The 15654-nt window shown below is 41.4% G+C and overlaps 3 protein-coding genes across 4 annotated transcripts in view; all 3 read right to left on the minus strand.

Moving 5' to 3' along the window:
* Positions 1 to 9977, minus strand: part of LOC106650222 (putative uncharacterized protein DDB_G0272456) — a 49881-nt gene extending 39904 nt beyond the window's left edge. Inside the window, exons 1-2 of one of the 2 annotated variants that reach the window (XM_014368141.2) lie at positions 9558 to 9977; positions 958 to 1136 (exon numbers count right to left, since the gene is read on the minus strand). In XM_014368141.2, coding sequence (XP_014223627.1) covers positions 958 to 980 — 23 coding nt within the window. In that variant the 5' untranslated portion in view covers positions 981 to 1136; positions 9558 to 9977. Of the gene's footprint in view, positions 1 to 957; positions 1137 to 7084; positions 8558 to 9557 lie in introns of those variants that run through there. The other variant, XM_014368142.2, reaches the window with a different exon arrangement.
* Positions 9978 to 11090: 1113 nt separating this feature from the next.
* LOC106650064 (surfeit locus protein 6 homolog) lies at positions 11091 to 12827 on the minus strand. The gene is made up of 4 exons (XM_014367846.2): positions 12627 to 12827; positions 12455 to 12538; positions 11886 to 12376; positions 11091 to 11745 (listed from the first exon to the last, which is right to left on the minus strand). Exons 1-4 carry the CDS (start codon positions 12736 to 12738, stop codon positions 11524 to 11526), a joined length of 909 nt encoding a protein of 302 aa, XP_014223332.1. The 5' UTR covers positions 12739 to 12827; the 3' UTR covers positions 11091 to 11523.
* A 981-nt stretch (positions 12828 to 13808) lies between these two features.
* On the minus strand, positions 13809 to 15364 carry LOC106650071. The gene is made up of 2 exons (XM_014367855.2): positions 15103 to 15364; positions 13809 to 14922 (listed from the first exon to the last, which is right to left on the minus strand). The coding sequence occupies exon 2, from the start codon at positions 14907 to 14909 to the stop codon at positions 14013 to 14015; it is 897 nt and encodes a 298-aa protein (XP_014223341.1). The 5' UTR covers positions 14910 to 14922; positions 15103 to 15364; the 3' UTR covers positions 13809 to 14012.
* Between the last annotated feature and the right edge of the window lie 290 nt (positions 15365 to 15654).

The raw sequence follows: 15654 nt of genomic DNA on the forward strand, positions 1-15654 counted from the left end.
AACAGGTATCGCGTACATATACGTAAGAAGTGTAAAAAAATTGGTAAATTAAACGAATGCTCGAGGTACTTCTTCGTTTATTATACGCTCGGCGGGGCAATTAAAGCGAGCAGTAAAACGCACGAGACCAGCAAAATCTTTTATACTGCATTTCTGTAGCCGAGCTGCTGCTGCCGCTGCTGTGCTATACCTTCTGCCCTTAATTTTCACTCGGTGCAATATACGAATCCTTTCATCGTTCTAAAAAAGAAACGTGAGATACAATACCCGAACGTTCGTGCGGCTGTATATCTGTGCTACCGACTGTATACACATGCGCGGCAGGCACTCGCGCACCGCAGGCACACATACACACCTTTGTACGTGCGGTGTGTGACGCGAGCGCGTTAAAAGTTTAAGGACGCGAGGCACGTCTTGATGAAAAGTGTATATACTTTTTTTTTTTATAGCTGATAAAAAGCGACCACGGTACGTTCTCTCTTTTCGGACGCGATCGGGTTCCTTTATAGCAATAATATTTTCGTTTTTTCTATCTCGAATCAAGAGTCCGGATTACGAAACAATTATTAGAGAGCCCACATACCGAATTATTTCCTCATTGACTTATCTTTGAAAGCACATTGACTCTTTGACTGATAAGAGAGTATAGCCACGACGAGAGAGGCAATCAGCCGAAAAAAAAAATTAGAAAGTTGTAAGAGAGGAAAAAAAAATAGAGACTTTTTCGCCATCCAATCGTGAGCTTAACGCTCGATACGTGAAAAATTTCAAACATTTGTGAAATCATCCTTCGCTCGTGCACGGAGCCGAGCCGCGCGCGTGTACAGTCATCTTTATTATCACTCGTGCACATTTTCCATAACACGATGTATAAAAGCGCGCGAGGTATACGCGCGGGATGGATATTATCAGGGGGGTAAGGGTGGGGAGAAAAGAAAAAGAAAATTGCACACTCACCTTACAGCTCTCTGAGTTTTCATGTCGGTAGTTCTTTTGGATTACTTTTCTCCTCTCGCTCGCTCTCTCGTTTTGACCTTGGCTCTTCGCTACTCTCGAGTATTTCGTCTTTCCCAACGATTATTCTACTCCACTTTGCGGAGAGTTTAAATGCACTGCGCGAAATCCGATCTTGGAAACTGAAAATAGAGCGATAAGGCAGCGATTAGATTTCCATATTTGTTTTCATCTCTCGGTTGCAAATATATAATGTGTTGCAATAAATGTTTTTTCTTTTTCTTTTTTGTTATAATTGATTTATCGATGAATTGAAAAATGAATATAATCGTTGCGCAACGCCGTGCGCGCGAGCGGCAGCGGCAAACGAATCGCACTCGATGATCGAGCTTTAATTCACTCTCTTTTTACTCGATTCGGGTAAAATTTTAACGACCCTACCTTTATAGACGCTTGTCAAAGTGCCAATGAAAACATCTGCTTTTTTTCCTTGCCAGCGCGCGCCTCGCGAGAAACACAATTATCGCATACTTCTCATTTATCAAGAAGATACTTGCAAACGAGGTACTTGGAAAAATGAGCCCCGCTGCTGCTGTAATTAAGGGAAAGGTACACGCTCACACGCGCGTTATATACTCATATAACATCGCCTCGAATTTATATGTATAATTGGAAAACTTCAAAGATAGCGCGCATAAGAGCAGATGAGTAGCATACGTAGGTACCCTTGGATTTGAAATAATTATTTCGTGAGCTGTGATGCACGTGTTTGCTAAGCGCTGCAAACGATGCTTTTTGCACCCCGACTAATCCTTTTTTCTATTACGTTTTAAATCTTCTAATCAATGGAGAAAGTATGGAATGCACAAGGCTCTGTGGGCTAAAAATATGAGTACACGCAGTACTTATATTTAGAATAAAAATGGTTTCGCGCCATTTCAATGAATAATTTGCTATTATCCCGGAGTTTTTAGCAAAAGTGCTTAGATTTTTCAATGAACACACGAGCTTGCGTGCCAAAACAAAAGTGCCAGTGAAAAATGACGTTGTTCCTTCGTGTACACACACACATGTCCGCGAGTCGTTCGTTTCTTCCGAAGGCAAAATACTTTCTATTGCAAAAGAAGTATGCGGATAAACGTTTTACTTCATTAGACAAGTATTTTGCGCGGATAATACCGCACTCGCGTCGTGCGAGCGAGTGAGAGTTTGTTAAACTGCCAGGGATAAATTGCTCTTTATAAGAGCGTAAGGTTGTATTAAATGCGTTTGTTTTTTCTCGCATTGAGGAAATAGTAGTTATATGCGTATTTATATACGTAATAATGAGGCGAGCGCGAGCAAGCTGCTCGTCGGGTTTGTCCGTGTGTATAAAATGACAATTTCGGGAAATAAAGTTTCGATGAAAACTTGAAATAATAGCGCGATAACTTTTTTTTGCCATTCCGTATGTGTGTATACCGTCGTCGTTCGATATCATTTTGCTCGCGCGCATCCGACACTGCACACACGGTACTTTATAACTCGCGCGACGACGACGATCGTCGTGTGTTGACGATGACATTTTTAACGCCGCACGTTTTCGAGCTTTACGTATTTCATACGATCATGTATCCCCCACCATCGTTCGCGAATAAATAAAAAAAAGGGAAAAAAATCTAATTTCGTCGGGGAGAGACGTATTCTCATAACTCGTGCGGGCACGTGATTCGCGCCACACTTCCATACGGGAAGGCGCGATCGTGACTGTACTTATAGTGATCGCGCGCAGCCTTGGACGCGCGGGGGAGCAGAAAGGAAAAAAATGAGTGTCGCACTCGAAATTTGCATCGAGAATAAGTATAGGTTTTGGTTGCTATACATGCTGCACACGTATAACGTAACCATGTCGCAACTTCATATTTTTCATCTTCAAATTGTCTGTGAAGGGCGAAAAATGTCTGACTGATACATGTATATTATAAGATCACACAATCCTTACAAGATCCAGCCGCAGCAGCCACCGACACACAAGACGAGAGCTTTCAATATATACAAAGTCTCGAACTCAATACACACGCCCGGAGCTATTTGAAGGACTGAAACGACGTAGCATAATACTATAGTCGTGTGTCGATGTATACATATAGCTCTTATATGGGTATTGTATGCTCTCGCGCGTGTATGTATATGTAATGCAGAGAAATAGAGAGAGAGAAGACAAGGTAGGTAGTATACGCACGAGTTAAGCACGAGGAGAATAGCGCGGAGTAAATAGCTAATGAAGCTCTTCTCGTTGTCTAGCATGTCTTTCGCATAAAGATTATCGATGACTTTGTCGGTTTATAAGACAAACTCGTGAGCCGCTTCGAGTATCGCCGGGTATTATATTTCCATCGCGAGCTTTCAAGTTTTTATATACCTATGTGTATAGTACGCGATGCGTGTCACAATTGCAGGGCGGCGGTGGTGGCGGTCGATATGCCGAGGATCATTATCGGATATCTTTGTTAATCGAAGGAATAATGACTCGACGAGAGAAGACGACGACGACGACGACCAAGGCTGTCTCTTATATATATCTGCTATTTTACCTGCATATTGCTGCTCTCCTCTCTCTCTCCCTCGCGCAACAGCGAAGAAATCGCATCTCGCTCTCTCGACGCGCTCGTTTGGATTAATGTTTGAGGCAACAATATCCCAGCCATGGTGTGCTGCGCAGAAGGTATCCGAGAGAGGGTCGGGTTGTGCTAGCGGATACGCATTACGCACCACCCGCCCTCCCCCCCTGCACAGCACAGCACCGACGCAACGACGACGACGAGCCTCGCGATCGATTCTCAAATGTCCGTGCATAGCAGCAAGAGAGAGAGAGAAAGAAAGAGAGTGCCATACAAGCTATATATGCGTGTGCGTATATAAAGGCGGAAAATGAAGACGCGATACTTGTGAGAGTCGAGCTGCAGAGTCGAGCCATCGTCAAAGCTATATAATATATTAAGTATCTCGAGTGGACCCCGGTCGACTTTTTGTTTTACGCGCGTCGCCTCTATATCCATATTATAACGTATATATACCAGTAATGTGCATCGTGCATGACGGAACGAAAACACCAGGTGTTGTATACGTACATTAAATATGTATGGTATAACGCTCTCCGCAGCAGAAAGCCGTATGCTAGCTGGCTCTACGTGCGTTTATCATGTATGCGTGCATGTGCCTCCTCGCGACTTGGCTTTTGTTATAATGCGGCAATTCTGCACACACACACACACACACACACAAGAGGCCACAACAAGTTCTATGCTCTCGATGACTGTTCTCGTGTTATAGCACGCTAATAACGGTATACGAAATTTTCAAGTGTTTCGCGAGTAGCGTCCCAAGACGATAGGTCGCGCACACGTACGTATTATATATAATTTAATACACAACTGCACGGATGGAGCAGCCGAAGAAGGACTCGAGGACGTGTATGACGCAAGAGACTCGCGATATATATCCGACTCTCTCTCTCTATATCGTATTCTCGTCCTTATCACGCGCATGAATTTTTAATCGCAATCCGGGAAGGATCGAAGCTGCTACAGGTGCTGAAGCGAGAAGGATGTAGTCTACTTATATACGCGTGCAGGGATCGATCTAATATTATTGGGCCAAAGAGGAGCTGAGCTGCCGGGGAAACCGCCGATCGGTTCATTTGCGTCGACAAGAAGACTATTACTAATACGATAATGGAATAGATAAGCTCGTTGCTGCACAATGTAATCGCATTGGGGCGCAGAGGGTATAAAAGAAAAGGACCTTATGCTACTGCAGCCGAGCTGTGCTACGCAAGGTCTCGTGATCGCATTGCTGCGTGCATTATGTAATCGGTTACGATCTTATGTGTGCGCGATCCAAATATAAACACTGTCAAAGTGGAGTTCATAAATCGATGCGCATATTACGCTTCGCTGCCGCCGCTGCGAACCGTTCGGTACGTAGTAGTAGTAGTAGACACGGAGCTGCGCGAGCGCCGCGCAAAAAGAGCCCTAAAAAGGAAGGAAGAAGGAGTATTATAACTGCACGCGAGCCGAGCCATCGCAGGCTATAAGGCACAAGGCAAAAGAGTGTGTGGCGCATCGCAGAGCGGCAACACAGCGGCAAAACACAGTGCACGGCGCGCAAGGCCCGTCGAGTAGCTCCGCTCTGTCTGTGTGTTTGTGTGTGTGGAGGTGAATAGAGGTGCACACTGCAGTATATGCACACCAAGGAGAGAAAGAGAGAGAGAAAGAGAGATATGCTCGCTCACACACACACACACAGTTACGGAGAGCTGGAACAACGACTGGTTCTTCTCGTTGTTGCGGGGCCTGCTTTTGCGAGTTGCGAGGCGCGAGTGCAGAGCCGCGCTTGGCGCACCGAGTGCAGCAGCTCACGATATGTAGTATATAGGTATATATATATATATATAGAGGAGAGGTGCAGCGCCTGCTGTTGCTGCTGCTGCGGTTTCACGACCGGCCGGACGAGAAGTTCTCCATTGCATATAGCAGGCACTGCGGCACTGCAGCACAGAGTTTATATATACGGAGTGTGCAGAAACGATAAGACCCCTGCAGCAGCAGCAGCAGCAGCAGCAGCAGCAGTGCATGGGAAAGAGAGAGAGAGAGAGAGAGAGAGAAAGAGAGCCGGTACCGTTCGGTGGTCTCTTCGCGCGACGCTGAGCAAGAGGATCGTTGCAATGTACCGTCCGACTCTACTACTACTACTATACGGAGCTCCGGTGCATAAGAGCCTCGTGCAACACGGCATAAGGCGAAAGGAGTACCTCGCGCGACTGTATGTGCAGTCTCTCTTACTCGCGCTGCTCCGTAGCTCGTGTACATGTACATGTGTGTGTGTGTGTACACTACATAGAGTCGTGTTCGAGCAGCAGCAACAGCGAGCGAGCGAGCGAGAGAGAAGAAAGGCTCTGTAGCGCGCAGAGTTTGCCCGAGCTCTCCGCTGCCGCTGCTGCTGCAGCACAGAAAGGAAAGAGTTGCGATCGGCGTACACACACAAACATAGACAGACCAACACTTATAGTTGCGTCCGTAATACCTGCACTGACACGATCCTCGCAGTCGCTCTTGTAATAACAGCTGAAAAACCCCCGCGATGCCGTATGTACTTGATACCTCGACAGTATTAGCGGAGGTTCAAGAATACATCCGCGTTATCCAATGTTATATCTATCCGAAAATCCACGTATTATTTCGCGCAGCTGCACACTTATAATTCGGAGTCAACCTTCCACGGCTATTTATGCGCCCAAACCGCCACCTCGTGCCTTTTCCATATACACACATAGGTATAAGGTAGAGAACAGATCGCGATAAGAGAGCAGCAGAGAGCCGCTCGCGCCACGCGTTATTTCATACCACAATACCTGTGCGCCTGCCTGCTTGCTGGCTCGTGAGCATGGTGTAGCACACGCACATGCACTACGCACACAAACGCATTATTATAAGCGGCTGCTCGGCCAACAGTCACGAGTTCGCTTCGGTTTTCGCAGGTGTAATGCGCGTGTATACAGCCTAACGCACACACACACACACATGCGTATAATATATTCGCGGTGTATATAATGTGTACCTGCGCGCGTATATATATCGTGCCCTAGGCGTGCGATTCCCCCTCCTTTTTCTCGCCCTTCTCGCTCGCTCCTTTACTCTACTACTACTCTCTGTGCTGCGTGTGCAGCGAGTCAGGCACTGCAATTCTATATATATACACACGCGCGCGCGTATTTCTTTCGCTCTGTGTCTTTCCAATTTTTTCTTTCTCTCTCTCTCTCTTCCATTTCAAGTACAACACACTGCACTGCTGCACATGCACGTACGACGGCACGCATGCAACAACGAGCCGCTTATACCTACAACACATTTATAATATAATGTGTATAAATATCGCGCGAGCACATCGCGTTACGCGTTCTATGTATAATGCTGCTTTCAGAGTCGCATTCGTTCGGGTATATAATAGAATATGGGCATTAAAAAATTATAATGGCTGTTATAAGAGCAGTCTTGGATATTTGAACGCTTGCAAAAAAAACAAAATAAAAAGAACAAAAAGAAACAAACAAATACTGTAAACAAAAATCAACATCAATTGTTATCGTTACCTGCGATGGCTATTGTCTCTATTACAGCTGCAGTCTGCGGATTTTTATAATCGGAGCAACACATATAATAATACACAGATACATCTACATGTTACACACAGAGATAAACACACGTAGCACAACAAGACACCAAACACATATAATATACGGAGGAGCGCCAACTCCGTATTACCGAGAAAGAGACAGTCTTGCGCGGACGACGCGAAAAAGGCTATTGATGTCGCCCCTCGTCGTCGTCGTGACTGTCGTCGTTGTTTTTATTTATTTTCTTTTTATTTTACCCTTCCCCAAATATAGACGTGTAGTACACTGTGTGACACTCGCGCTCGCCGCGTTCCACCTTTCTCGCGACGACTTGTGTTGCTGCTGCTGCTGCTGCTGCTGCTCTCGATAATCAAGCAACGACGAGCATGACTCTCGATGGATATCGGTGTATATCGTTATGTACCGATATATTCGTTAATTCAAGAAACGAAAATTTATCCTCCGTTATACCGCTGCTGTTGTAGGTTTGCAAGCTGCAGCATGCGTATATATATAGTCGACTGCACACATACGTGGCTGCTGCTACTGGTGGTCGCGCCACTGGATCTGGCCTGCTGTATATAATACGGATATGTGTGCGCCAGGTAATAATGCACACACGCATGCAGTCACTGCTGATTTAGAACGGCGCTTGCACACACACGCATCCACATGTAACACGCATTAAAGCATAAACAACGAATCTACTTGCAGTACAACAAAATATAATCAGCTGCTGACGGAGCATAAGGTGGAGGTTGATGATGTTCGCATGCGTATATCATATGATAGCGGTATCGCGTTTTAGCGTAGTAGCAGAAGGATGACGATGGTCACCACTACTGCGCTGGGATGCAATTGAAATTCAGTCGCGCCTCGTTACCTAACTGTTGCTCCTGCTGCTGTTGCTGCTGCTGATCGTCGATGGTCCTGCTGTCAGCTTTGGAGCTGCAGAGAAGACGATGGGACATGTTGGTAGCGTCGGCATCGAGTGTCAAAACCTGCGGCAATCGACTCGCGCGCTCCGTTTATAAGATAATCGTGTCCCCGCGCAGGTTTTATTGGCTGATCGTCAGCCGTTGTTGCATCGACAGGCCAGAACGATGTAAATCGATCATCGCGGCGCGTCTATAGCAACCGCTTGCACACATATAATACCGCAAGCTTATAGTAGGCCTATGTTATAATTGAAGCACAGACACGCTGCATAGAGCAGTGCAATTTTCAAATGCGTCGCGGTGTACAAATGTATGTATATAAACACAGAACAGCGATGATGCACTATATTCTACTGTATATTTTGTCGCGCTGCAGCCTGACACGACAATAGCAGCTGCAGAAACTTTCGGACTGACTTTTGCGCGTGTATTGGTGCTGCTGCTACGGCTCGTGTTGTTATGGCCGGGCAGGCGGCGTGTTGTATACTGCCCTGCATGCGAGTACGACAGCAGACTCGTGGGCTCGTGCTATATACTCCTCTCTCTATACTTGTGTGCGTCTATACATAGGTATATACAGTGTCTGTACTTGCTGCTGCTGCTATACCCACCTCCCACCTTACGGATCGCGCGCTTAATACTGTGGCACTGCTTGGCTCTGTGCTGCTCTGTGGCTGCCTCAATGCTGCTGGCTGCTGCTTGGGCTCTCTTATACCACCCACCCGACTCGACCGACCGACTCGCGCTTATACTCTCTATACATACGCTATATACATATAGGCATATTGCACATTATATAGAGGACCAGCAGCGTGTGCAGCAGCTTAGCTTACATATCCTAACTGCAAGAGCAGCCCCGCGAGTATACTCTCACTGTATACCGCGCGCACTGACTGCACTCTGCAACGTGCTGCTGCTGCTGTTTGCCCTATCCTCTTACTCTTTTCTGTGTCCGCGTATGAATACGTGTGTACATATACTTGTATAAAAGCCGAGTTTAGATCTAGCTGCAGCACGACGAGCACGCGTACGTACCACCGGCATTGTGCTCCGACTTCTTATTCGAGTTGACTCCGCGAAGTAGCAGCAGCTAAGCGGCTAAGCTAAGCGGACGATTGGATGCTACACACAATCGTATATATTATCTATACTACTGGCGCAGGCGATTGTATACGTCGTTTCCGTGACCTTCTCCCGTTTTTCGAACTTGAATTTTTCTTACGTACACATACACATACAGGAACCCCGTCTCAAAGCAACTCTTTTATCGCGCACCGAATCGATACGTATAAATACGAGTATGTAAATCGCGAAAGTCGATTGAACTCTCGGTACGGAATTGATGATCTTATTCGGAGTTGGATTTTACTCTGGAAGTGTGTGCCGGTACAGCGCACACACCGCGAAGCATCTTCACCGCAATGAATATAATATACAAACGTTAATGGGTATGATTATTATAGTATACCGATACTGAGATGAGCGTGTATCGTCGATGTAAGTATACTTACGTTGAATATTCGATATCGCAGCTGATATTATATATCAGCGAAAACGAGAGCAAAACAAACAACTCGCCTATATCCAGCGACTTCGTACACACACATACACTTTTAATGCATTCACTGAATAACGTATCACGGAAAACACCAAGTGTCATGCACGAATATCATACAGAAAAACTGTAACGTATTCGCGGCCGCGCACCGAAAAAGAGAGGATGGAGAAAAAGTTTTTTGTTTTTGGATGGTAAAACTGCCTGTGGAAGAAGAAAACAATCTTTAACCGCGGCACGTCGACGACGACGACGACGATGTCTCGCGCGGCTTTTGTGAAATCGCGAGCCGAGTGGGCTTACAACTACTTGCACTGATCGCGCGTTCGAATCGACGCGATATCGTTGGTCCCATCTCTCTCTCTCTCTATCTTTGTCTGTGTCTGTCTGTATCTCGAGTGCAGACAATTGTCGCCAAAATAAGTTGCGGCGCGAGCGACGCACAACTATATCTTATAAGCAGCGCGCGGATTCGTGATAAGTAGGTGTCGGGCTGATCGGGCCCCGTCATAATACGCGACTTACCGTGCGTAATCAGGCATGTGTATAATCGTACAAAACAATCTCCTTGGCGCACACAGCTCGCCGATCATAATACGCGCGTCACGCGGGACATACACGTAATAATGATACGCGGCGATTGAACTCTGAATTACCTTGTGTGTATATTGTGTATGTAGTAGAAGCTCGATCGAGGTCGCGGAGCCGCCTTGTCTTTTGGATTATGCACACGATAATACCCATCCGTTTGATCTTGTTTTTTGTTGCTGCTACAGCCACTTGTAGCCCATTCGTCAGATTATTATCGCGCTCAATGTGCAGCGAGAGAGAGACACACATTTGTTGCCTCGTCGAGCTTTCTGCTGCATTGAATCTCCGGGCCTTTGGCAGCTTGACAAATGTCTTATATTGCGGTCTTCATTCGGTTTGCAGCACAGGATCATTGAGTTCTCAAAAGACAAAACAACACTCCCAGCTCTTTCTTTCTTTTCTCTCTCTCTCTCGCACGCGCAAGTAGAACATCGGGCTTTTTCGTGGCGAATAATTCATAAGTTTATGGCGTGGCGTATATATTCCCCCAAGGGCGAGCAAACGAATGAATAATAAAACAAACGTGGCACTTGACATGGGTACACGTCCCGCATCCACGCTGAACGCAAGGGAGAGAGAGCAGCAATTTTTCACACCGAAAAAATGAAATCTGTACAAGTTCGCGACGCGAGGAACGATTTTTATCAAAGCCGCGCGTGTGCGCGCTATAATTCGAATTAACGGTGACTCGGGCGTCACTGCTACCATCTGCTGGAACTTTTTCCAACTTTTTAAAGTAAGCCCATGTTCTTTTATTATGAATCTTACCAAAAGTTTTTGAAGTACAAGGAAAAAGAATAGTTCAAAATCGACTTTATGTGTCGAAACAATCAGAATGATAAAGTGAGATAACGTAAGGTCAGTGTGCTTTTGACTTGTGAAATAATTTAGTCATTCATTAATTATCAATATATTGATACTTTATAAAATTCTTTTTACTAGATACATGTAAAAGTGCCTATTTTTTTTTTTTTTTTAATACATAAAGAAAGAACGTTTTTTTATATACCCCATAATGTATAAATATTTAAAAAAAAACAATTGTTCGTTATCAAAACGCATATAAAACACTATTTACAAGTACGCACATATTATTTACAAGTTTTGAGCTTCCACATGTTTGAGATATTTGATTGCCGGAAAAAGCTAGAAAATGCTGAACTAAAAATACAATTTTAATATTTTTAGTCAAGTTCTTTATATTCGTTATATGATTTTTAACTTTAATTTTAAAATTAACAAAAAAGTATATTCAAAATTAAATTATTTATTAGATTACTTTAAGAAGCTATTTACAAATTGATGACCTTTAAGATCGCTGCTATCAATTTCTAAAATCCAGGTATAACACGTCCTCTCTTAGCTGCTTTCTTCATTTTGCCCATCTTCACATCTTTTTTGCGTTTCATTATGTTTTCTTTTCTTGTGTCTTGTCTCTGTTGAATACCTCTTTCAACAGCTTCTTTTCTGGCTTCCCATTTTTTAGCACTACTCTTTTTCTGATGCTCTTTTCTTTTAATTGTTTTCTTCAATAATTCTGGGTCATCTTTTACCTGTAAATAAAAACATTATATGAGCGTTTTGGATCAAAAATATCATTCTATGCATCTATAGAAGTAATAAAGAAAGTATCGACGCGCAGTGCCATCAAAAAAGTGAAGAATAAATGGGCTTAAATAGAAATTATACACACCTTTTCTCCACTTGCTTTAGCTAAAGCTGACTGCCACGCCATTTTTTCTTTTATTTCCTGAGCTTTACCAATTTCACCAGCTTTTTCCAATTCTTTCACTTTATTCTTTGTTTCTTCAATTTTTTTCAAAATTTTCTTTGGATCTTTTTCACCTTTGTTAGACTTCTTTTCAGATCCGAATTCTTGGAAGTCAAATTTGCTGAAAACCATATTGCCTTGGGCATTGAATATTGGTTTTGGTTTGGATGCTGGTTTAGGAGCTTCTTCCTTAATACCATTTTCTTCCTTTATGCTGACAGTTTTCTTTGCAGATGCAGCCTCTAGTCTGGCAAGCTTTCTTTGAGCTAATTTTTCTTGTTTTTTGATTTTCTTTTTCAAACCCTTTTTCAGAAGTTTGTCTTTGTGAACTAACACTTTATTTTTCATGTCCTCTAGCTTTCCACGCAGTTCTTGAATTGTTTGGGCTCTGTCTACTTTTTTATCTTTCACGTCTATAAGTAATAATTTTAATTGTTAAATTCTCGAAAATTATTAATCAAATTATTAATTCAAAGTTATATTAAACTTACCATTGTGATTGTTGTTTGGTTTTTCCTCAGATTCTTCGTCGGAACCTTCGAAAGGAAAATCTTCTTCATGACCATTCTGGACCGCTGCAAATTAAACAATACATGTTATTTATACATGTCAATCAACTGTATGCATCTAAGTATGTAGGTTAGAGAACGAATGATTACTTACCGAGCTCGGCACCTGGAATTGGCATTTTTGAAAATATATTCGATATGAATGCATCCTCCTCTGCAAGCTGTTTTTTCAGCGTCTTGAAGTCCAACTTCTTGTCAATCTTCATGTTTGTTACTAATAAATATTATCAACACGTGAAACTACCGTAAAAGCAATACGCAGCGGTCGTTCGGTGTTGCGGTAAGAGGCAAGAACATGCGGATTGCGGCGGCTGCATGAGGCTCACCGTCTGTCACTGACTTACTGCGCAGCATGCTGAGTCGACAAAAAGCGCGAGAATTTGAATTTGAGTAAATAACTTGTAAGCTTATAAAAATGTGTAATTCGTGATCAATATAAATAGATGAGAAAAGAAAAACACAAGAAAGTTTTTCATAATTTTATTCTTTTAAAATAAATTTTAGGTTATTATTTTTTCTGGACTTTGGGAAGTTTTTCAAAAACGCTTGATAAGTTATTTCAGTTAAATAATAATAATTATACAAAGTAAAATAATAAATTACATTTTATTATGATGAATTTGTTCTATAAAAATGTACTCAAAATGTATAGAATTGACGCAGACACTACGTGTAAACAAGTTCTTTTGCTCGAAAATAATTGAATGCCGAAAAATTACTCTATTGATTTTGATTTAGGACTCCTTCTGCTATTTTACTTTAAATTTTTAGTAAACGATTTAAGTAAAAGATCGAAATCATTCTGTAATAAAAATATATATTGCTTTTGATCAATGTGTGTTGTGTATGAAGAAAAATAGACAGCACAAAGCAGCTCATGAGTGGCAAAGGTCACAGAAGGAGGTACCAACAAGGTTTCTAAAATGCATGTAAATAATTTGTTTTGATCGTAATGAGGTACAATTTGACACTTATATCATGTGTGGTTCTATTTTCTTGTTTGTAAGATTATTGAAAGGACACTAATCATCTTGCAAAACAGAGATTTTTTTCTTTTGTACAGACAAAAAACATTTTTTTATGCTTGAAATGAAAGAAAATGAGCATTATCTCCAAAAGTTCTCTGTATGCTAGACCAGTCTCTTTTTAATGAGAATTGCACACTTGTAACTCAATTCCAACTTACTTTTATTATTATAAAGGAGCTAATAAATTAAAAAAAAGTTTTTAAATTATTTTAGTTTTTAATTTTAAAGCACATCTGTAATACATTTAAATTTAAACTAAAATAGTAACATACAAAAATTAAATTTACATAATGATGTTTCAATTGAAGGATATAAAAAGCCATATTTTATAAAAATAGAAAAGTTTGTCACCTAAGAATTTATAAAATTATTTTTATGAACATTTTAAAAGCTCAATTAAAAAGTCTATTTGAAATAATTACATTTTATATAACATACATTAAATGTAAGAATTAGTTGCGAGCTATTTCCATTAGCCGAGATGGACGAAGAACAACTAACTTTTTGTTACTTAAAACATAATTATCATAACACTTTTCAATTTCTTTAGTATCAGCTTCACTCTTAAAGTAAACATGACAAAAACGAATATCAGTATTTCCTGCTAATGATGTGTCTGTAACTGCTAGTGGCTCCCATCGATTAAACAAATCTAACATGTATGCACTGCCATAACCCTTTGGTATATTACCAACAATTATTTCTCCAGCTGGAAAAAATTTTTTCTGAGGTATCAAGCCCGTCTTTTTGTGTACGACCAAGTCTGGAACATCATTAATGTCCTCAATATTGGTAACAGATTGAGAAACATGATGTGAGTTATTAGCCACTGTTAAATTTGTTTTTTGAAATGAAAAATTTTTCTCATTACTATCAAAACTTTTAGATGATAGATTTGAAAAATTGTTCTTAACAGATTGATTATCCATGCAATGAATCTTTGAGCTAACAGTATAACCACTGCAAGTTGATTGATTATCATTTTCAGTACCAAATACATTTCTTTGTGCTCTATCACTTTTCCTGTGGAAAAAATTACTTCTCTCTTCATTGTTTGTATTAGTTGTTGAACCTCCATTAATTTTTTCTTTATGTTTGTTTTTGTTTGGTTTCAAATGTATCGTTGGATGATTTTCTAAACCACGCACAGCGTTCACTGCTTCTTCTTGGGTTTTGTATCTCACAAAACGAAGGCCTTTTTCATCACCAGCTTTATTAACACCTCTTACAGTACCAAAATTGGAAAATATTTTTCTAATTTCTTCTTCATCCAATGCAAATTTATTGGGAAATAGAACCCAATAATTGTTCTTTTCATCTTGATACCACAGATCATCATTTACCACCATGATTATTAGATCTCTGCAATAAAAATAATTCTGTTTTTTAAAAGTTAGTAAAAAAAAGACAATTACATTCAAGATTAGAAATCCACTCCATAAAATAATTCACGCATGAATTCAAAAATTAACGCAATTATATTAGTTTTATTAACAATTACGCGGTAAAATAAACGAACGGTACAAATATTAAAGAGCTTACTTTTGTTTCAATTGTTGACAACTTTGATTAAAAAAGTTTTACTACAGAATTTTCGTTATTCTTTTGTTGGGTTCAAGCGTAACCTACGCTCTATATAACTGTATGATGAATCCTGTAGACGTGACACAACGAGTGTTGTAAAAAAAATAAAACTATGGGGAAATATTCAGACAAAAGTCTCAAGTCTCAAACGCCAAAAATAGAAAAAAATCGGTACAAAAACTCCGAGAAGAATGGTGCGTTCAACTGCCTGGCCAAGCACTCACTGAATTACTAGAAGTCAACTCCATACTCCATCATTCATTCATTATACAATATACATTCATTACAGCGCAACCTATTGGGTTAATACAAAATTAATGTGACAATGGTCTAATTAGAGTTATAGACTCATTACTCATTAGTCGACACGTGGACTTTCGAACGTACGATTGTAGAATGGATTTGTACATACAACAGGTATCTGTCAAGTCCGCAGTACTTTGCAGACCAATTCAAACTGCCGCCGGTGTGCACGTGTGCATAAAATCTCTCACAAAATTATTTACTGAA

This window comes from Trichogramma pretiosum, unplaced genomic scaffold (genome assembly GCF_000599845.2).
Source record: "Trichogramma pretiosum strain Unisexual culture from Peru unplaced genomic scaffold, Tpre_2.0 scaffold121, whole genome shotgun sequence".
NCBI classification, from domain to species: Eukaryota; Metazoa; Arthropoda; class Insecta; order Hymenoptera; family Trichogrammatidae; genus Trichogramma; species Trichogramma pretiosum.

Coding starts and splice junctions, on each gene's coding strand:
- LOC106650064 (XM_014367846.2), bottom strand. CDS start 12,738: ATGAAGATTGACAAGAAGTTGGACTTCAAGACGCTGAAAAAACAGCTT. Junction 12,539..12,626: donor AATTCCAGGTGCCGAGCTCG/GTAAGTAATCAT, acceptor TTTAATTTGCAG/CGGTCCAGAATGGTCATGAA. Junction 12,377..12,454: donor ACCAAACAACAATCACAATG/GTAAGTTTAATA, acceptor TATTACTTATAG/ACGTGAAAGATAAAAAAGTA.
- LOC106650071 (XM_014367855.2), bottom strand. CDS start 14,909: ATGGTGGTAAATGATGATCTGTGGTATCAAGATGAAAAGAACAATTAT.